General features: G+C 35.2%; 1 protein-coding gene and 1 long non-coding RNA gene across 2 annotated transcripts in view; both read left to right on the top strand.

Moving 5' to 3' along the window:
• LOC139691247 (ralBP1-associated Eps domain-containing protein 1-like) overlaps positions 1-15,301 on the top strand; it is a gene marked incomplete at its 3' end in the record, with an annotated part of 33,906 nt that extends 18,605 nt beyond the window's left edge. Inside the window, exons 5-10 of the mRNA XM_071588992.1 lie at positions 5,653-5,745; positions 9,078-9,387; positions 11,877-11,961; positions 12,094-12,245; positions 12,379-12,437; positions 15,152-15,301. Coding sequence (XP_071445093.1) covers positions 5,653-5,745; positions 9,078-9,387; positions 11,877-11,961; positions 12,094-12,245; positions 12,379-12,437; positions 15,152-15,301 — 849 coding nt within the window. The remainder of the gene's footprint in view (positions 1-5,652; positions 5,746-9,077; positions 9,388-11,876; positions 11,962-12,093; positions 12,246-12,378; positions 12,438-15,151) is intronic.
• Positions 15,302-15,342: 41 nt separating this feature from the next.
• Positions 15,343-22,721, top strand: LOC139691261 (uncharacterized). The gene is made up of 3 exons (XR_011701578.1): positions 15,343-15,458; positions 18,611-18,710; positions 22,232-22,721. It is a non-coding gene; the product is annotated as an uncharacterized lncRNA (long non-coding RNA).
• Positions 22,722-23,333: the final 612 nt, after the last annotated feature.

The raw sequence follows: 23,333 nt of genomic DNA on the forward strand, positions 1-23,333 counted from the left end.
TGGTACTTCTTAGTCTCTCCTATGAAAACAGGACTGGACACGTGACACTACAATAAACCCTTCTTCAGTTCTGCATCCTCCCCTCCTCATTTCAGTTCAACGTGCCTATCTTTTCCATACCCCTTCCTAGCCTACTCAGCCTTTTCCTGTGTAACAGTCTTAAACATCCTATCACCAATCAAATTGCTTCACATTAGCCTTTTCTGCCTCCTTTGGATCTTTACATTACATTTCCTATCTACTTCTAAACTGGTTGGCATAGCTTAATATAATTCTCTCTACATATTTTCTCCATTGTCCCTGAATCTCATCTAGCCGTATTAATTACATCCCTGTCTTATCTTTTGTAATATGTATAGTTTTTCATTGTTACATCCTGACAATATCTAGTGCCTTTGTAAATACCACTTCTACTTTTCCTTTTATCAAAAATTTCTCTATATCCTTGCACTGATCTCTTCATGTCACTTCCTTCACCCTAATATTTTCTTGCCTAAGTTTACTGTTTAGTTCTGTATATTTCACTCTTCATGATTCTCTCTGAGCATTTCACTAAAAGTTTCAATCACTTGGAATCCTACCTGCGCTGCAGAAGTTTCCTTCAAATGATAATGAGTTTGGTGGGGCATACATGGTTTGCATAAAAAGTATCAAGAACAATTTTTTCCTGACATGACTATACCTCGCAGTGTGCTTGCACAGCACAGGTTCGGGGATGGGGGGTCTGACCTTCAACATGCACCAAGTGACCAATCACCTATGAGCATTCATTCAGGCTAGATTGTGTTTTTAGTGGACTCCTTTTGAGTGACTTGGTGCCAGCACAAAATGTAGAGTACAATTGAGCAGAAGTATGCCGTCAAATTTTGTGTTGGACTGGGGAAATTGGGTATGGGGACTGAGGGCATGATTCTCCAAGTGGTCAAGGATGAAAGTATGTCATAAACTGCAGTTTTTAAGTGGCACAAGCTTTTCAAAGATGGCCAAGAGTGTGTGGAGGATGAGCCATATGCTGGATGGCCATCGACGCCAAGAACCGATGGCAACATGCAATGTGTGCGTGAAGTGCTGAATTCAGACCATCAGTTAAGTGTGTGCATAATCGCAGATCATATTGGCATTGATAAGATGACAGTGCACAGCATTATCCCTGAAAGTTTGGCAATGCAAAAGATTTGTACTAAACTTGTCCTGAAGGTCTTGACAGACAACCCAAAGCTGAGTCGAGTGTCTGCTTATGAAGACCTGCAATGCGATCTGACGATTCTCCAACTACCTTACAGTCCCGACTTGGCACCAGTAGACTATTTACTATTCCCAAAAGTGAAATCCTCCCTCAAAGAACTCCACTATGGGGCCCTAAGTGCCGTCGAAGAAGCTTGCACACGTACCCCTAAGGACCTTCGGGAATCCACCAACCAGAGAGCCTTAGAGTCATAGAAAAGCCGCTGGCAAAATTGTTGATACTCAAGGGATGTACTTATAAAGATTTTGAGGCATTGTAACAATATATTAAATAAAGATCTTTAGACATCAGAGCAACACCCTAAAAACTAAAACATTCTCACTAGAAGTATGAGGTCTTCAAAATATCTGTGGTATTTGTTATGATGTATGGAACTTACAGAACACAATCTACCCTTGGTTCTTATGGTTAGGGGATTAGCCATTGTCAGGCATGATGGAAGGGTAGTTATTGAACTTTAGACAGAAGTTGTTGCATTGCTCCCCTGGCCTCTCCACTCCACACTTTTCTGGAGAGAGCTCGGTGGACCTGATAAAAAAAGTCACACTCTTGCCTTCCCTAACTCAGGAGCTGCCATTTTTGCCTCTCAACTTTCACCCTCCTGAGGGCTCAGCATCAATGACACTACCCTTGAATTCTCTTCCATCAACTGAATATACTAATGAAGCAAAAACGACAGGAGTAGGAATAAAATGTATGTTCCTGGATAGCTTTGTAATAAGTCTGTTGATTGGACGTTAAGATGCTACTTCCATTTGTATCATTACTATCAATGTTTCGTGTTGATTGTTGACAGCAAAGAGTTGTTTAAGGGCAAGTTAAGTTTCCTTTTGTGATGAATGGAGGGATGATGAAAATGCCATTATGATACACGTGTGAAGTATTACTGTGTTCAAATACTTCAAAATGTTATGTCTTGAGATGATTTTGAAATACTTAATGTGGATGTGTGTATGGGTGATTAAGGGACCAAGATCATTGATTTTAATTTCATGGTTTATTTAGATTTATCTATAAGAAAGAGTATGTACAATCCTCTACTATTCATCAGAGACCAAGGTTAGTTTTAGATTGCAGTATACTCAAAAAAAGGAAGATTGAAATAATGAGGTTTTACTGTTGTTACTGAATTGACTCTCTCCAGATATCATTAGGTTTGGACCTGATGTTAAAATGAAGGTAAATTTTTAAAGTTAATGAATGGCGGCTTGTACGAAAACATTCTTGACTGAAGTTCAAGATCTCCTAAGTGCATTTGCTGGGCATTTATTTTGTCCAAAATGTCATAGTAATTTTAACAAATAAATATTTGTTGAAATTATTTTGGCAGACAGCATAGATCAATTTTGAGTGTAATTTTTTAATGTGATGAGTGAAATTATTAGCATGTAAACTTGTCAAACAGTATACAAATTTTATATTTTAGAATGCATTATTGATGTCAGTACTTATGTCAGTAATCACAACTGTCAATGGAAAAATAATATCTTCAAAGAATGTTCAATCTTGCATCGCATCTTCAAACCACTGGTGTCATTCTTCACTTCTGACCCATCACCAGCAGTCAAAAACATGGAAACACCCAATTAATAGTCAAAAAGTGAAAGCTAAACTTCCTCGAGTTTAAGAATATTTATCATGCAAAACACAAAGGAGAGAGCTTAGAGTATTGCTCAAACCAAATAATTTTCATTGAGACACCATTTTCATTTTAGCAGAAAGAAACCAGTGTGGATCAGCCTCAGACGATCTTTGTTCAGTCTTTTTTCAGTGGCGATAAGAGTGGCAGACTAATAGTGAAGGGGTTAAGTTGCATTCTTTTGCAGTTTAGGATCTTTTTTATGAATGCATGAAGAAGTATTAAGTCATAATAATTAATTTACAATAATCCATGGAAAATGAATGCACTGTAGGAAACTGTATTGTAATCCAAAGTGGAAGTGATCATTTGGTCTTGGATAAATATAAAATGCACATAATACCTCGGAGAGTGCTTTAGGGATTATAAAAGCACAGGGTATATTGCTGATTCAGTGATTGGTTCTCTTCTGCTTTTTAATGAAAGAGAATCTCACCTTGGCTCCAAATGTAAATTGGTCCTTTCAGCCCACTTAAGAGAAAGCAAGAAGAGTGCAGTTGATGAGAAACACACTATGAGGCAAGACTGAATTGCACCATGCACTATGATCACATGCTGAAATATCATCCTTTTCTGTAAGTGATAATTCATGTGATGCAATCCCAGAAGAGGAAGATGTTTATGTTAAGGAAGGGAGGTGAGAGGAAGGGCATGTAAACATTGATAAATCTTCAAAGCTGGTGATAATATGACCTTCCTTGTATTGAACTTTGTTCGATTTCTTGGGAAAACAATTATTATTATTTAAAAAATGATTATTGTGTTTTTTCTTAATTAATATTATTATGTAATGGTGGATAATTAATTTCTAAATTGCGTAGTCAAGTTAAAATGTTTAGTATAGATAAGTTAAAATTAGAAATGATGGGCTATGTTGCATGTTTTTAAGTATCAGTTTAAAAAAAATATTATGTGAATATCACATTTATTGGAAGTTCTTTCAGATGTCTAATGAATGTATGCAAAGTAATGATTGGATCTTGTCTTCATTCTTTCCGTGCTGTTGTTATTCTTCGCTAACATGAGTTTTTGGTGTAGCTTTCGAAGTTTTGTAACTTGTGACCTTGTAAGTATATTTTCTAAATTTTTGTCCAAGGTATAATTTCAAAGGAGTGCATGAAAATGAGAACTGTGATTGTATTAATTGCTTTAAACAGATTATTTTGATGAGTGTGTATTTTAAAAATAATTACAGTCTTTGTTTTTTCTGTTGTTTAATTGGGTTTTAATATTGGTATAATTTAGTGTTGCGTTTAGGTGAAACTCCAGTTTATTAAATGTTTAATTTTTTTGCATGTTTTTCAATGTTTTTTTAAATACATTTTTCTGTTTTATTCATCCTTCAAGTTTTATTTTTCATTGAGAAGAAGAATTGTACATTTGTTAATTCTAAATTCATAAGAGATTCATCATTTTTGCCATTGTTACCGGGTACAATGATTGTCATCCATTTATGGGTTATTTTATTATGAGTCATATTCTGGTGTCGGATACTTAAAGCCCCTCTTTTCATAGATTGCTTGACAGAGGGTTTAGGTGTGCAGAAATGTCTTTAAAACCATTAATGCTCATCTGGTTATTCTAATATTGTTTGCTAAGTGTTTTTTTAATTTTTTTGCATTGTGTCTGTTGTAAATTGTATAAAATGTTGGCAAAGATGTAATTGGTTAATAGTATCTGGGTTTTGTTTCTACTCATTTTTTTGTTGACGTGTAATCATCCTTGTGTTATGAACTGAGGTCATGACTTGGTTTCTGTAAGATTTTGTTTGATTGGGTAATTAACTATGAATGCATTTGAACTGTTTGTGCCAGAAGTTGTGTATATTATTGAAACCAAGACATTTCTAGTACATAGTGTAGGGAATAATGTTTAGATCTAAGTAGCTAAAAGGTTCCTTTCTTTGTGGATGGACAATAATCATCCATATTTATGGGCTCTAAATTGGATGCCTTACTTTGAAACAGTTGAAGTGGGGACACAACTGGGATTCAAGACAAGAGTGAGAACTAATGGTTATTAATCGAATTTGAATGCTCACTGTTGTTACTTGGGTCATTATAAGTTCAGTCCCTGACCTATGGAGGCCATTTATCTCACTTTCATTGTCAACCCTCTTTCCTAGCTCCCCCTGAGCATCTAAAAAATATTTAATATTGTATCTCTTCTCTTCTCACTGCTTTGTCTCCCCACCAAGTGATAAAGGTCAGGTCAATCAAAATTGATATACTCCAACTATAAATGGTATGAGCCAGATTGGGTCTGGTGATGAGCTCTCTTTCATACAATGGCTTAATAGAATATCATGGCATGATACATTAAAGCATAAACAAAACTTAACAATATTTTAGAGATTCAAGTTAATGCTGGAGACTGGTTCTAATAATTTATCTCTGATGTTATGTAACATTTGACCCTTGAAAAAGGAAAAAGGAGATACCTGTACAGGGGAATTCCATTTTCTTAGTTGGAATGGTGGAATATCTTTTTGTAAAATTTCAAAAAAAAAGAAACATTTTTGTTAGTTATGGGCGAGATCATGATTTTAAATTTTCTTGTAGATATTTTTTTATCTACTTGTGCTAATGAGGCCAAATACATACTTTGGCCAAGACCCTTGGCTTTTATCATGACAAAGTTTTGAATTAGAAATATATAGTACTTTTAAATTGAAAACAACTTCAAAGTATGTAGTTTACCTAAAAAATGTTCTTTTTACTTTGTTACTTAAATGTCCTTCTCACTAATCATGTTCTTAATATTACAGTGGACCAAATTTGTGGATTCACCCACCAGCTCTGTCTCATCTCCTGGCCCCAAACCAGTTAACTTTGATTTCCATAAAGCAGCTGTGGAGCAGGTCAGTGTTACCATCCTTCTATGCGTGATGATTTCTTTATTGTAATTCTTAATTCTGGTTCTTGCATATGCTATTTTGGGATATTTGATGTTGCTTTTAAGAATTAAACAATTTTATAAACAAACAAGAAACTTCATAATTGATATGCTTGAAATTCAAGGAATTCATTAGTGTATATGAAAAAATGTTTAAATTTATCTACCCAAATATCCCAGCAGATATATGCCAGATTTAAATCTTACTACAAGATATATTTTAGTTCGTATTAGCTAGTTAGTTAAAACTAAGGGAATCAAGTGTGTACATTTGAAAATAATTATTCAACTTTTCTTTCTTAAAATTTATTTTTTTAATCCATAATCATAAAAACATTGTTTTCAGTTAAAACATGTAATAATTAGAGCAAAGTTCACCACACATTGCGTTCAAATCATCAATTGCTAATTAATTTCTATTTTCTCTTAGCGTTCTTCTAAATAATTTTCAATCTGAGGCAATTGAACATTTGATATAAGAAAGGGAGTTAAAAGATTAAGGATGAAAAGTTTCATTTATGCGATGTTAATTGAATGCATCATCAAAATGATTTATTCTGCGAATAGTTTTTGATCACCATAGACTGCAAAGACATATGAAATCCAATGACTCCTGCTCTTGAAAAAATTCTTTCCTTTCATATGGCCAAGAATGGATGATCCCAAGGTCTAAGCAGTATGAGCAATTTCTCAAATGATTATTTGTAGAACTGTTGAAAGCTAGTGTCCGTAATTTGTATTTTAAAAGTTCAATTTTAGGTTCCCATTGATTGTAACGAACTAGAAAAATATATCTGGTTCATTATATTAGCTATTTACTGTCAGTCGAAGCACCATCTAAATGTAAGTAAATATCATTTACAAGGATTGAAAATCTTACTCCTAAGGCTCTGTTTGTTCAATATACACGAATATACCTCCGACGTTTGTGGTACATCTCTAAGGGCTCCGAAGGGGTCCATCATAGGACCAGTTCTTTTCTGATATGCATAAATGACCTACCATTACCTATGATCAGTATCCCTACTTAAGTGAAACCATTTCTATATGCAGTTTATACAAACATCCATATTCTTCAAATCCATCAGACAACATAGTTCTAAAGTCAAGAATGGAATCAGATCAAATGAATTGAAGGTGCAGCGATAATCGCATTAACCTCAGCAAGCAAAAAAGTAAAATGAAACACTTTTCCTACAAAAATGTTGAAAAAAGTTTAGTACTAAATGGTAAATCCATAGAGCAAGTTTCAACAATGAAATTATTAGTTTTCCAATTAAGGTCAAATATCTCTTGGGAAAAGCATATTGCATTTCTTTGTAACACATTGATTTCCACGTGCCATCTTTTACAATAACTTGGAGACACAACCACCAAAACACATGTATTAGATATTTTTATTATGGTGAGTTCTATTCATATGTTATCTATAGTATTCTCTTCTGAGGGTCATTCATAGTTATCACAAAATGCGTTTAATCTGCAGAAAAGGGCAGTTAGGATTGTCTCTTGGAATCCATATTTCCCCATCCCTGCCAATTTTCAAGGACCTCAAAATACTTCAAATACTATGCATCTGTATACTCAGCTTAACTACCAATGTCAAACAAAATATGAACTACTTCATGCTTAGCAGTGACTTGCTTGGTTATAACACCAGAGGCACTAATGACATGCATTACAAATATGTAAAAAACGAAGCCTTACAAGGTGGAACCAAGGAAATGGGCATAAAATTATATAATAAATTACCTTAATCATCGAAAGAAATCGGAAGTGTTGGTAGCTTTGAAGTAAAAAAGACTACCTGCTAAAGGAGATGTTTCATTCTGTGAAAAAATACTTAAATACTCAATAGTATAATCTTTTTGTAAATATTACTTTATTCTGTGTAGTATGATGTAGTTTTTACACATTACTGTGGTGTGTTTTTCTACATTGATCTATGTGATTAGTGACATTTTATTTGAAAAACCTTATATCATGTGCAATTGACCTCTTTTTTGTTGTATCCAGATCGCGTGGTGAAAATAAAATGTCATTATGTATTATTATTACCTGTTAATCTCTTTATCTGTCTGATGATCTTTCCTGTGTATATACATTTCCAAGGTACAAGAAGTCTTTACCTTATTCATTTATTTCACTGTGAACTCTCCCTGGGTAATAATTCTACCCTTTTTGCTCATCAAACCAACTATAGTATTTTCATTTTGGATGCATTTACCCTCGATTTCACTCTCTTAGTTGCTGGGCAAGTTATCCAGGCTCCCTTATAGTTGTTTTAGGCTTTGAACTGGCAATACCCAGCATCAGTTAGTAAAAGGCAGCCCTTATTCTTTTACTGCTTATAATCTAAAACCATCCTGTCACTTATGTATAAATCCATCTCTTACATTCATTCATAAAAACTTTGAGCGACCATGGTCACATTATGCATCCTTGTTTAACACGATGCTATATTTCAAACTAGTCAATATAGTTGTACTGGCTGTTTTAAAATGTGTCGTTTCACCATTCTTTTGATGAACTATATGTATGTGGAATATTTAAGTTTTTTGCAAATGCATTCAAAATTAGTTTTTTGCCTAGGAGTTTTTTAGGAGCAGCAATTTTAAATCAGTAAATGTTGATGTCTTAAATTTTAAGTATTTCAATTTTGTGTGTAAAATTGGATATATTCCAAGTACAGTTTTATCCAGCTTAAGAAAATTGTGATAAATGCCACATGTCCTCTGGTTAACTAGGATTTCAAGAGAATTTAATGAACAGCTAATGATGTTGATTTATTTCCTTTATTAGTTGCTCTTTTATTTTTGCTCCCTTGATTGATTTCAAATAAATGAAAATGTATGCAAAATTTGAGACATTCATTTATCATGCCCTCATTACAAGAAGCATAAATTGATGCAATATGAACAATTTCTGGTGTTCCTAAGACTTGCCACCCTTTACCTCTTCTTGAAGATGTGAAGTTGAATCAGGTGCATTAGAAATTTTTCTATAGGCATAGTTTGGCTACCAGAATCTTAGGCGGTTCAAAAGTTACTTGATTTTCATTTCCCTTTATTATACATGTTGGCACCTACTAGCCAGAAATGATCTCATACACTTGAGTATCTTTATTCAGGCACCTTAAGGACCTAACTGCTATTGGTTAAGCAATTTTTTCAAACCATGGGCTTTGTGGAGTAGCTTTTGTTCCTTTTATGAAAAGATACTATACCAAAGATGGTGTTATGATTCATTAATTCACCCATTTATAATTTACAAGGTATAATGTTTCTTTTATTATAGGATCCCAAAATACTGCATCCTGTTCCTTTAAGAATAACCCCTGATTCACAAGCATTGCCATCAGGAAATGATGAAGAAGCAGGCATATCCTCTGCAGTGCCCCCTCGATCACCACGTAAGACTGTTGATACAATTAACCAGGAGCATGCAGCAGGATTTTCAAATGTAGCCGGATCATCTGGGAGCTCAACATCAGTAACGACTGCACCAAGTGAAAGAACAAGTCCAAAGAAAGGTCCTGCTGCTGTCACATCTCTTGACTCTGGAGAAATTCGTCCTATTCAACGACCCCAGCCAAAGAAGTATGCAGGTGAGAGGCAGAGAAATCAATCAGCTACAATGTGAACTGTTAAGTGGCTATGAACTAGAAATGGAGAAGTTAGGGAATTTGTGTGGCTGGGAAAAAGTTCACATCAATCCAAGTCAGTGGGTGATCTTTTACTTTGATATTTGATTCTGTAGTATTCATACATGGTCTTTCCCAAAAATAAGTAGGATATATCTGGGGGGAAACTTTATTACACTTCAAATTAAAAAATTACTAAATTTTATTGAAATAGCACCCTTTTGCATTAATTGTTGTTGTGAACACCAATGTCAATGTTTCTGCCAGTTATGGTATGCTTTCTGGAATGTATTCTCGGGAACTTCATTTAGACACCTTGTCACTGCCTCTTGGATGTTATCCACCGTTCTAAAATGGTTGCCTTTGTCACTCCTTTTTATTCTTCGGAACAAAAAGAAATATGGCGGTGCCATATTAGGGCTGCAAGGTGGCTGGGGCAGCATTGCCACCTTGTGCTTGGCCAGGTACTCGGGTCATGAGGAAGGGGGTGTGGGATGGTGTGTTGTCGTGGTGCAGCCTTCAGTTGGCTAAGATTATCCTGATTTTTTGAACTTTTTTTGCCTGCTTTTTGAGGACATCCACGTAAAACTTACTGATCACTGTCTGTCCATGAGGCACAAACTATGTTAATAAATCCTTGTGGTTGGGAAATGCATTCTCCTATGTTATATAGGTTCGCTTCAGGATCTTTTTCTAGAAGAGACTCATCTCATCATAATTAAAAACTTGTTGCAGCTGGTAACCCTCAGAATCTATGAGCTTCTTGAAGTCAACAATTAAGTTCTCTGCTGCCTTTGAGTCTGAACTTGCTGCTTCACAATGCTATTGATTCTGGTTCTTTTCTTAAACTTCCTGAACCACACATGGCTTCCCTTAAATACTTCTTTGGCCATTGCTGATCGTGGCATATTATTAATGAGGCCGGCGAATACCATTTTTGCCTTCTCACAAATGATATTCTTATTAATGGTGTCGCATTGCAAATTGCTTTTTGTTTATCCATATGAGACGGAACCTATCAACATTGTTGAGACTATGTAGCCTCTGGAAAGATAATCTTGTCACTCCTTTGAAGCATCCACCTCCTTAACTTTCTCCTTGTCCTTGAGGATAGTGCAAATCGTTGATGTGGACAAAATGGATGTGCATTCTAGATGAAGCATGCTCGCATTTCATTCTAACTTTTCCATGATTTTAATTTGCTGTGGTTATTTTATTCTGTTATGACTGTCTTATTGTGGCTTTTTCTTTGAGGGCATTTTTAAAACTATTTGCAAAATATTATCAAACTTTGCTCAGAAAAATCACAATTGATCTGTTGGAACAAGTTTGGAAAAATGCGTGATCACTAGTGAGAGTAAGATATGAGTGGAATGAGTGCTAAACACAAACTAATTCCCCTCTCTTCATCAATCATTATCTGAAAAGTCGCTTTTGAAGCGAGTCGTTTTTGGGCAAATTATATTTTATCATTATGTGAATTACTCATTATACAAGGTACTCATTAAGCGAGGTCCTTATGTATCTAGATATTCCTTGCACTTTTGCTAAATCCTTAATTAACTCTTCCTCTGTTAATACTAGACATATTTCAAATCTGGTCTAATATCTGGAAATCTAGAAAAATACAGGGGTTTCTATTGTCATCCTGTATGAAGTTTTATGGATCAAAAAAGTAAATACAAAGGATGGAGAAAGTTTCTGCAAAAAGGGCTGCAGTTATTTTTGAAATATATGCATGATTGGAAAAGTTTGTTTTGAAGTATTCACTGCGTGGCCTATTCATGCTGACAGATTTGGCTGGCTTAGTTGGCAACATCTTGCTTGCTGTTTTAAAGATTATAGCTAATGCAGTGGAAAAATGGATTGACTGCCTTATTATTTTCTTGATTCTTATTAAGTCATAAGATGCAGTTTTGCATATTATGCTTTTACATAGATGCCTTAGCTGGTTGGGAAATAGTGATATGACTGAAGTAAAATTGTTGAAATAGAAAATGGAAAGAGTTGTTTTCCATTGATCAACTCATGACCAAAACATGAGAGAAGGAAGTTCAGCATTATTATAACTTATTCTCGATAATGCCATTCATTGGTTCAGTTCATGATATTATCCATATAATTTTGAATCGAGATATCTATCCCTCGAGTCAAACCAATGCTATCCATTTTAGAGATATCTGGAATTTGTTTGAACCATTACCTTGCTGAATAATGCTGCAGTGCAGCAGAATTGTTTTTTAAATTTATTTCTACTGTCTGATATTGTTCACAGTCGAGAGTTTTGTAAATATTCACGGTAGTTTATTTCTTGAATTTAAAGTTTGAAGAGAAAACATCGCTGTATCCATAAGTGTAAAATTTTAAAATATCAATGCAGCAAACCATCCTGTGTTCCATGAGTGTGTTTTTTACTGCATATGTTTATATTTTTTTGACATGGGAAAAACCAGTGCCAGGGCCTGGAGCCATTCCACCTCCACCAATTACCTCAACTCTTCTGTCAAATACAGGGGATTTCAACAGTCTTGGAGCAAGGTATGTTTCCTTTCAAGAGTAAATATTTTTTATCATTATTTTTGTTGCAGTTTGTCAAATTATTTTCCCTGTGAAATTTTGAACTTTTGAATGCCCAATAAGGTGACACCCAGACTGTTGCTTTATTCTCAGTAACTCGGGTCCTGGGAGCCTTCCTGTGACCATGGGAAGTAACGTTGGAGTAATGAAGTCTCAGGGCCTCAAGAAAGAACCCCCACCGCCGCCGCCACCCCGCCCTATCCGTGCACACACCCGAAGCTCTTCCTTGGACCTAAACCACCTTGGTGCGTCAGTGTGTTGTTGCTTACTTGGGTTGATTTGTCTGTTATCATTGCTGGTGTTGTAAATGTCCATGCTTGTTGTGCTCTTACATCAGTATAAGTTTTCATTCAATGTATGTTTTGTTTAATATTTTAGGGAATTCAGAGAGCCTTATTGCTCCACCTGTTGTACCTCCAAGAATTTCACCATGCATGGTATGTTGCCTTTTTTACTTTTGCATTTGGAATGGAATCTATGACATATTAAATGGAAGTTTAATATAAAAATTTCATGAGACAGAAATAAACTGCTCTGAAGTTATTCATGTGAGCTGGCTTTCAAAGGACGAATAGAGAATGAGCCGTATGCTGACCATGCTCCATTCTGTGTTCACTTCTCTAGTCCATCTAAGTTTAAGGAAATACAAGTATTTCATGCTTCCGTCATTATCATCCATTGCTGTAGTTATATTGAGTAAATCGTATGTTTATTGTTTCAATAATTTGTGTGAAAAACATTTACTTAAGCATACCTAGTTAGATCCATGGATATTGGGTAAACTGAAGGGGGTAGGTTTGGAATCATTCCCTGTGTTGTGGGTATTCTCTGAATTTGTTGATGGTGTGATGACTGTTAGGCTTTTGAAGCACCCGTAAATCCAATTACTAGTACTATTACATTTATTAACACCATTGAAGTCATCAAGTTGATCCATTAGCCTTCACTGCCTGTGCCATTTCGAAAGGTGTTTTCATGGTATCTCTTACTTAATTTATTCAGCTTTGGTGAAACTTTTCTGCCAATTATTGTTCCTGTCATTATGTAACTGCTTATATCAAATTGGAGAATATAAGTGACATAATGAATCATTGAAAAACAAAATTTTCATGTACTAATTATTTACTCTTATATGTCTATTCTTGGGCCTGAATTATCTAAATGAATACTGAATATTTTTCATGAATATTTTATCTTAACCTTTGACAATTGATATCGGCATTCTCAAACCGACGTACTTTAAAACATTTATTTGCTCTCAACATGATGCTGAAAATTGGGGAATGGTAGAATGATAATTTATCTTGGCATTTAATAGCTGGCCAACACTTTAACTGTGATAGAATAAAATTAGTTTGGAGAAGTTAGAGAGGAATGAAGTTCATAAGGATCAGCCAAAGTGAAGTATAACCATATACCCTTGGCCCATAAGACACAGGCTGGTTTTAGAGAGCATTTTGGAGAATAAAAGTGCATCTAATTGACCAGAAAATATAGTAATTATAAACATCAGACCAATTACATAAATTTTCCCTGATATTTTCAACGATAAACAAATGTTCTATTGCTATAGAAATTTCTTCCTTGGCTATTGGTTTTCTTCTATGAAGGTATCCTCTATTAAAAGGTAATTGCATTAGTTAAATGATGAAATCAGGAAAAATCAGGTCTATCACTAGAATCAGATATTTTCTGGAACCATCAAAGAAATAATATGTTCTTTCAAGCATATTGAAAATTTAGTGACTGCAAATGTGCTAAGTTATTGTGGAGGTTCTACAACACATCAGGCAATGCCTGAATAAAAAGACTTCCTTGAGGATGTACTGAGTCTGTGTATGACTTTTATCGTAGTATTCGCTCCTCAAGGACCTTTTTCAGGCACCATATTTGATGTCAAAGAAGATACACCCTCATTTTCGTGAGGCACATGCAAGAAAAGAAGTTTTAACAGTCAGTACAAAAGTGCTACACCAAGAATCACCAAGCCATATCGATACATTTATGGTTATCACTTTTATATCCAAAGAATTTAAGAACCAGTGAACTTGGCTTTTGTAAGGAAAGAAAATTCAATCAAATGCCATTTGAAAATGAAAGTTTGTTTTAAAATGGAGTTACCATGTTTATTTCTAAGGAAGCCTCAGTTAGTTTGATGACAGCTTATGTTAACTATTTCAATTATGTAACAAATCAGGTGTGGTAGATAGGAAAATATCATTTCTATAGCACCGAATGCTCATGTCCTCATCAAATATGACCCACAAGTAATCTAAACAGAGTCCCCAAAATATGGACTTGGAGAACAAAGAACTAAAGATGTGTTGACACAAAGACTTTCATTTAGTCAATATTACCACAGCTTGTATCATCTGATGGAGACAGTTTTCTCAAGACCTCGGGATATATTGACTCAGGGTACACAATGAAGCCATCACACTATTTTCAACTTGAAAGAGAGTACTCAATTGAAAATTTGGCTGTTTTTTCTTTTTCTTCTGTAGAGAATGGGGAATAGAAATTAGTTTGGTAAATGTGCATCGTATGCGAGTTTTGTCTCGTGGGGATGAAATTAATGAATGAATGCACTCATTATAATGTCAGATGCAAATTATGCCCATCTTTTAATTTCAGCTGTTTTGTATTGACTGAGTTAAGATCATTTGGCTAACAGAGACCTTAGTCATCCTTGTGATTAATATGGTAATACAGTAACCTTAATGGGTAAATGTTAGAAATGAGGAACCTGTTTCATACCAAAATTTCTTAGCTTATGTTATTAATTGCCCTTACTTGATGAGCTACAACATTACTTGGTTTACTATATGCTGGTATGGTACTTTTTAAAATAAGTTGTTTTGGTGAAAATTCTAGTTTCAAGTGATCACATGTCGTGGAGGGTAAAATGAGTGGAGGACCATGCCAGATTCAAGCTGAAGTCCATCCAGTTACTCGAATTAACTCTTTCCAGAGGTGCATCAACCACCTCTGAGAGATGCATGTCAAAATAAAAACTTAGAATTTTGTCCAGGAAAACCTTAAACTGTCACCGTAGTTATCAAGTAGCTGTGGGTCTCAAATGGCAGCCGGTTGTGCACTAATCATTCCTCTTTGTTTTTTCATCCCGCCTTTCCACATAACTCCCCACCAGCCTGGTTTTGCGGATTTTGCCCACTTTGGTGATGAGGATGAAGTGGAAGGTGAGGAGGAGGACGAGGAGGAGGATGAAGAGGAGGAAGAGGATGAGGAGGAGGGGGACTTGGAGGCGGGGGATGTGGAGTTGGGGGAGGATGGGGGTGTGGGGAGCGATGGGGGCGGGGAGGAGGGTGCAGGTGGGGAGGAGGAAGGTGGAGGGCCTGCACCACCCGAGGGTGGGGTCATTCCTGAAGGGAGTCACTCGCCCACCCGCCACGTGCACACCAGCCATGGTGCCTTTCAAGTTTATAGGAAGCCAATTAGTAAGGATGCAATCCATTGACTACATTTCATTAATCAGCTTTTGGTTTCAGATGGCAGTTTCCTGTCATTTCCTAGTAGCAATTAATTCACAATACAGTAAATAATGTGCTCCATGGGTCATGCATCATCATAGGATGTCTGAATTGTTTTAATTTTAAATATTAAATTAGAAATTTAATTATATTGACTTTTGACAACATTCCAGAAATAATTACTCCTTGGAATTGGTTTGAAACACTGCCTTCCAGGATTTGATGCAAATGTTTGGTGAACCTCTTCTGCTTTCCTGTCCAAAAGACACTTTTAAAAGTGCCAGTCTTTAAATGGATGACTCTCTCCTTTCTCTAATACCAAATGCTTGCCTAATATCCTTTGTTAAAATTCCTGCTTTTAATGTTGTGCTTCTTCTCTAGAAGGTAGAAAAGTGTGAGAAATGAAAATAGCTGGCTTTGACCCCTGCATCATCCCTTTATCAGGAGACATGGAATATGCTTGTACAAACTCCCAGTGAATGATTGCTAAGTTAGTCTTTGCATTGCAGTTAATCTGCCCACCAGCTTGAAAGTGCATAGTTCAAGTTGTAGTGGTACGCTTAATTTGTTTTGGAGCTTGTGCCATTCCATTTCCCCCATGTTTTGTATTACTATATTAATGATAATATTTTTATTTGTACACACAGGCACAGTGTACAATACATGTGAGAGTATACAACAGGTGTATAGGATGCGTTAATGGGAAAATGACCGTGGGCACTACTATGTGCACTGCAAAGAAGCTGCTTACATTCAATATCATTGTATGCATCATGATATCCTCTTCCTTGGAAAAATCTGATGGGATTAGACTTCAGGCACCATACTTCCTTACTTTCGTGCTTGTAAACAAGTATGAATGCATTGAATGTATTGTATTTTATGTCCTGAAGCGTATTTAAATTATGAACTCTGGTTAAAAATACTTATTATTGCCATTCTGAGCATAAGATCATACTATGTTGATGGCTTGTGCTATTGTTACTTGGAGGTGGAAAAATCATGAAATGCTGAAGTCAATGAGGTAAACTTAATACCTCAAAGTTGTGTACCCCAAATATGCCTTGGCCTAATCTGGCCTTGGAGAATTTTCAGTAAATCTTTAAGAGTATATTCCATTCGCAGTTTTGTGTGCTAGTACAACATGGTAATGCACCATTCTCTGAATATCAACAACTGATTTGACCATATCTCTCCTACCACTTCGGCTTTTTTTATATTGGTGATGCCAGAGTTCTGCTCAGAGCGGGAAATGGAGGGGAGAGAAAGGACAAGTCAGCTTTGCTGTTTGCTCTCAGGATCAAAATGATTTAGCCAAGTTTCATCTGCAGGGATAACCTCCTAAAGAAACTCTTCATATTCTTGAAGTACCCACTTCAATTGCCAACAAACTTGCTTGAGAGTGTCCTGTTGCTTGGGTATGAGCATTCTTGGAACCCATCCTTCACAAATTAGTTTTGTGTGCAATTTTTCTGTTATTGTGTGAGGGGCACCCCAGCAAACATTTCTTTACTTCCGATAGGGCTAAATGATGTTGTCTGTTGTTCTGATGGTATTCAATGATCTTCTCTCACAATGGCAGCAGAAATGTTAATACAGTGAACTCTCAATTATCCATGCTATTGTATGCATGATGAATCACAGATAATCAAAAATCACGGATGACCGAATTACACAGAAAATGTGTTCATGATATAAACACATATACCACTGTACGGGAGAGGAAAAACTGTAAAAAGAGAGTATATATGAAAGTAGGAAGTAGGTATATAAAAGGAGAGTTTGCATGTATATGCTAAATGCATTTTCCCAGGTTTCTGCTATTGTATGAGTTTGGAACTATAGATTTACAAGAACACCAAACTATCAGCTAGTGAATAGCAGAGCCTATTTTCCCAAGAAAGCTGAACCAATCACTTGTAGGCAGGAAAATATAAATGACAGGACAAATTTTAAAAAAAGGGTTGCTGATATGGGTTCATATTAATCACATTATACCGATTAAAATAATTCATTGTAGTTAATGGTCTATTTGCTGCTTAGTAAATTTATGTATATGCTTATCTTATAGGAGAATATGGAATTCTCAGGGCTAATGAACGCAAGGGAGACAATAATCGGAAAGTGCAGATGGTAAAAAATTGTTTAAATTAACACATTAAATACAATATGAAATTTTCGATTTTGTGAAATTAAAACCTTTAAAGAAAGCCCAGGTAATTCAAGACTTGTATTTTTTTAAAAGTATATTAAATTTTCAAAGCAATTTATTTTCTGTATGATTGTAATTTTATTAAAATTTTGAGGTGCTGAGAAGAGAGTAGCATGGGAAACCACAAAATGGTTATTCTGTGCATGGATAATCAAATTTATTGTATTTACTTCCATTGAAGTAATAATTGGCTCTAGGTCTGGAGCCACCTTCTTTTGAAATGGATATTCTCCCCTCCTCAAACATTTAAAGCCATATATGTATAGATGTGTTATAGGGAAGATCAGATGTGCTATAAGCCTACCATAGCGTACCATAGGCCTCTCAGCTGACTGTAAAGTATGAGACATCCACGTGTTCTCCAAGAGTATAATCATCCATTGTTAAGCACTAATTTATTTGTGCCTAAATAAATATGAATGGATCTACTTGATTTTAGTTCTGAAAAGTCTGAATTCTTTGTGAGATGGTAATAATGAGCAAGCAGGTGGTGTCAACTTTTCATTCTTTGGTAAAATTTGGATTTAAAACTGTGACCACTTTGATTGATAATCCCATTCTTTCTCCTCTTGCATAATATTTGGACTAACTATTTCCACCCAAATATTCTGCAAATTTTGATTCACTTTTGAAGCTTGATACAGTTACGTATAAATAATTATGAAATGCTGACTATTCAAGATTAAAGCAAGTGTTTGTTCACTGATTATTTACTGAGTCATCTTAACTAGGTACTAGATGCATTTTTATCGTGGCAAGATGTTCATAATGCTTAGTCTGTAAACCTTCATTATTAGGTTGACTGGTTATGAAAACCCATTATCAACATATTGACTTGCTTATGGTAAATGATTCAATGGGGAAAACATTGCAATAGTGACTCAGCCATGCTTCTCTTAATTTACAGAGGTCACACGATCGGGTAGAAACCTGGAAACTAGTGCTGGATGGTCTGAAGCCCAACGTCAAAGGCACCGCTCTGATCCTTCTGAGATGTTGACTAACAGGTAATAGTATTTAAGTCTGTTAACTTTTTTCAGAAATGAAACAAAAATTTTGGATTCCCTCAACATGTTTATGGTCTAGTTGTATATGCTGACATGCTAGTGGGAAGAGTTTATTTATGAACCATTGTAGATTCATAAAGATCATCTTCTGGTTGATAATTATATTTAACCTTGGAATGATGAATGGTTTCACATTTTTTAGGCATAATTTGATTAAATTTTCATGTACTATGAATATCCCTACATAATACTCATTTTTTTCTACAGAAAATTTCAGAAATAAGGTGGGTATAATGCATGATGACAAACATGCAATTTTAATTTTAGGTTTATTCAATTAGCAAACAATGCAAGAGTGACTCAGCCATACTTCTCTAATTCTACAGAGTTCACATGCTTGGGTAAAAACATGGAAAACAGTGCTGGACATCAATTTTCCCTTTTGATTGTGGATATTTTTATGTACAGCTTTAGCTAATTAATAATTTACATGTTTGTTCACATGGCTTATAAGTGATTTAAAAAAATAAAATATTAATGCAGTTAGCAATATTTACAAAATAATAAAAATAGTAATCATATGCTTTGAGAGAAGAAAACAATCATTTCAAGCCTGCTAAGCTAGAATTAATACCATCACAATTTTTTAAACAGACACTAAAGTGAACTGTTTAGGTCATTACTGACATCACTGGCATTATTGACTGAAATCTGAACTCCTGTAACTCATAATTGCCGTAAACTCCAGAACAGCTGATAAAGTGAGATTTATGCAGTGCACTACTCTGTGTGAGAAAGGTATTTAATGAAATGTAATGACTCCTCTGGAATTGATATGTACATCAAAATTGTTGAACAAATATGTATTGATATGTAAATACCATACAAATAGAAAATGTTGTTATTAAGACTGCAATGAATGACTCTTACTAATACTGCAACTACTCTATAACTAAAACCAACAGTTATCAAGCTGAAGGCCAGTTTGATAGGTAAAGGTAGAGCTCACATAGTACTAAGTCTAAGTAGTTAGTAGTTTTTATGGGAGACAACAGACTGCTAAGGTCATTTGCGTCATTAAGGATGGTTGGGAAGGGAAGGGTGGAGAGAAACCTGGCATCGACATTAGCCAACTCTTGTCAAAAGGCACCAAGGGGTCTGCAGTTTAACATCCCATCGGACAGATATCGCACTCCCTCAAAGTGCTCTTCACGAAGCATCTCAAGTTGGGATCCGGATGCTACTGAAAAATATTTGTTGTCTCCAGGATTTGAACCCGGACCTACTTGGAGGGAAGCCTGTGTGTTAGCCACTGTACCATCTCGATCCCCCCTAAGCCTGACTTCATGTGAAATTTACACATCAGGGTAGCAGGACCAGATCCTTTCCTGTGCTGTCTATGGTTTCCCAGGAAATTCTGGCACCTGAAAAATCACACAGCTTGGGTGAAGATGAGGGTGCACAGAGAGCATGCCTGGGAATTGAACCCAGGACCTCTAGTTAGTAGTACAGCACTCTACCCACTGGACTATCAACTCCTCTCCATTACTAAGACCTATTAATTTACTTTCCAAAACTAAATTGTGTCAAAAATGATTCTTCTAATTTGGGACATGTGCTAGTTATAATATTAATGGCTGTGGACAATTTCTCATAGAATTAGTTTATCGTATTTACTTCTATGTGTCTATGGAATTTAGCCCTCATTGCAAAGGGGAAAAACTCGGTGAAAAAACTTCCTATTGAGGAGTTGTGTAAGGAACAGTAATAAATTATGCACTTTTTAAGTTTACTCAATTAAATGGATTCTCATCATACTTCTACTTGGAGTGAGTTTTACAGTGCAGGTACTTTTTCTTTTCTTGCAATTAACACTTTCCCACAAATTTCACCTTTCTTCCAATTTCCTTAGAAAAGTGTGAAGAATGGGTTTTTCTAAATGTCTACAATGAAAATTTTAATTTTGACATTAGCTTGTGACCCAAATTTTGAAGTTTAAAAAAACTTGAAATCATTCAGTATATTTAGTATCGAAAACTATTAGTCTACTTCCAACTTTATTGAAGATTTTTGCAACTTGACAATGTTCATCATGGTGGGTGAAAGTTTGCTAATAAGGTGAAAATGGAATGCACTCTTCAATTTTGTAGAACCATAGGTATCACCTTCAACAATTTTCATCAATTTTAACCATTTAACTTTTGTGATGATAAGATTTGTGTTGCCTGTAAATTACTATGCCTAGCATGGGTTTGAAAGTTGACAGAGGGAGGGGTCAGGATTATTGGTTGTTGGAGGGAAGTGGAAGTGATTTCTGTTCCTCATAAACCCTTATTATAATCATAAGTGCTGAGCAAGTGATGGGTAAAAGGGTAATGGTAATTTTTGCAAATGAGTTATGTTCATAAATCAAATGCAGCAAATTACAGTCAATTAGATGAAGTAGGTACTTATGTTTTAAGTATTGTTGTTCAGCTTTGTAACCTGGGCTCCAGCATGGACATATTTTTTGAAAAATGGATAGATTAGTGTGTGCATTAAAAATAAACTATTCAACTTGGTAAATTTGATATAGGTTGGTTTTGTGTCAATGTTCTTTTATGCGCATCTACGCAATTTCCTTCCTGTGTGAGGTAGAGATAAAGGTGAGAACTATGTAGACTGCATTGAGATAAAGACTTCATTTAGGCTATGAGTAAGTTAAGAATTCTTCATTTCACAATAGACCAGTTTTATGGAGTTTTATATTTATGGGGTTAAAGCAGACACTTTAAGATGAAGGAAGTTTCTATCTTTCTGTTTCTTCCTATAAAGTATTGATAGTAAAATAATTTTTGGTGTGATCCAAGAATTATTTTTAAATTCTAACGTGAAAAATAATAGTGTGTCTTGTGTGCTGGTGTGTCATATGGGCCAGGAAACATGGCATGTATATTGAGGTCACTTTGTGATACTTCCTATGGAGTAGGGGCTCATTTTGCTTCCCAAGTCCAAAATTTAATCAATTTGCATTTTTTCCAATAAAGTACAATGACTAATATTTGCAGCAAGCTAAACATTTTTTACCTAGGTGTAAGAGTAAGTCACATTATCTTACTTATTTATTCCTCCTTATATTATTGTTTTATTATTATAGGTAATCTACCGGTTGAGATAGTCTTGGACGGACACAAGCTACCAAACAGTACAGGGAATACAGAGATACAGTACCCTTGTGTCTCCTAACGAACCAACCCAACATTATATTCTACAATAAGCCCTTCTTCAACTCAATATACTTTCTTCCTCCCTTTATTCCATTAAACATTCTTTTTGCCTAACATTCTCTCCTTCATCACAGTCTTCAACATCCCATCGCCATTCAAACCACTCTGAATCTATCTTTCCTGCTATGCTATGAATGAGATGTGGTATTATGTTCACAGAAATGAATACTTATTCAATTTAAGAGTAATTAGTAGTAGCCTTAACTCAAAAGTATATGATTAATGTGAATTAATTAATTTTTCATTTTATTTTAGATTACCCGAGCTTCATAACCAATCTGGGAGGACTACAGGGTGTCTCAATGATTCTCTAATAAATGTTTATAGAGAAAGTAATAGTGCTCTCTCAAAATTGTGTGCAGAATTGAGTCATGAACTATCAGTTGCTCGTCATGTACGTCTAGCCCTGGAAATGAAAATGGAGGGTAATCAGGATCAATTTTTATCTTAGAATTGAAACTTCTGCTTGAAATTTCTGAATTTTTTCATTCTTTGCGGAGGCATAAACTTGGCTTGAAATAGAGAGCTTTGGTGATTGTCAGGTTTATTTATACTTTGAAAGTATATATGATGATACTGGAAATTCAACCAGCACATTTGTATGAAAGAAAGAGATGTTTGAGCAGTGGGGGTGATATAATTAATCAGTTAATTGTTTTTAAAGAAATATTTTAATGACAGTAATTGTTGACAAGCAGCATCTGAAGTGTCTGGAATTATAATGAATAAATAAATATTTATCTTATATTGTGCTCAGAATTGGTATATTGTTTACAGAGATTACCTCACATCCTTACCACCTACCTTGATAAAATATGTTCAACTGTAGCTAATTCATTGTTCTTCTATTTTATATGCATAATTATGGCTGTAAATTTAAAATATATTTTGATAATGTTATTACATAAATAAAATGTGTACAAGTTTTCCTTCATCATGTTTATTATGTGGTTCTCACTTCATATTTCGAGTATGTACTTCTTTGGCTGATTTGCTGCTGTGTACAAAGTGGTCTGAAATGAGCTCCTGTAATTTGTTTTTGAGTCTAATATTAATATTTTATTGGGTGCAGTGTGGTAACTGACTCTACGTGAAGGTTATATTGGCATTGTGGTCCAGTGGTACATTTTGAGGAGAACAACAACATTTCTTAAGACAGCACTTCTAGTTTTAATGGTACCTACCAGTTCATTTCATGTCCCCAAAATTAATGGCACAGAGATTTAAATGTAAATAATGTTGAAAATTTAAAGCGTTATTGTTTGTCTTTCATAATAATTATGCTTTTAAATATAATATTAAGCAGGGAGGCAGGTGGGGCTAAGGACTTATCATGGGGTGAGGGGGGTATAATGTC

Source organism: Hetaerina americana, unplaced genomic scaffold (genome assembly GCF_022747635.1).
Source record: "Hetaerina americana unplaced genomic scaffold, ioHetAmer1.1.p SCAF_31, whole genome shotgun sequence".
Classification (NCBI taxonomy): Eukaryota; Metazoa; Arthropoda; class Insecta; order Odonata; family Calopterygidae; genus Hetaerina; species Hetaerina americana.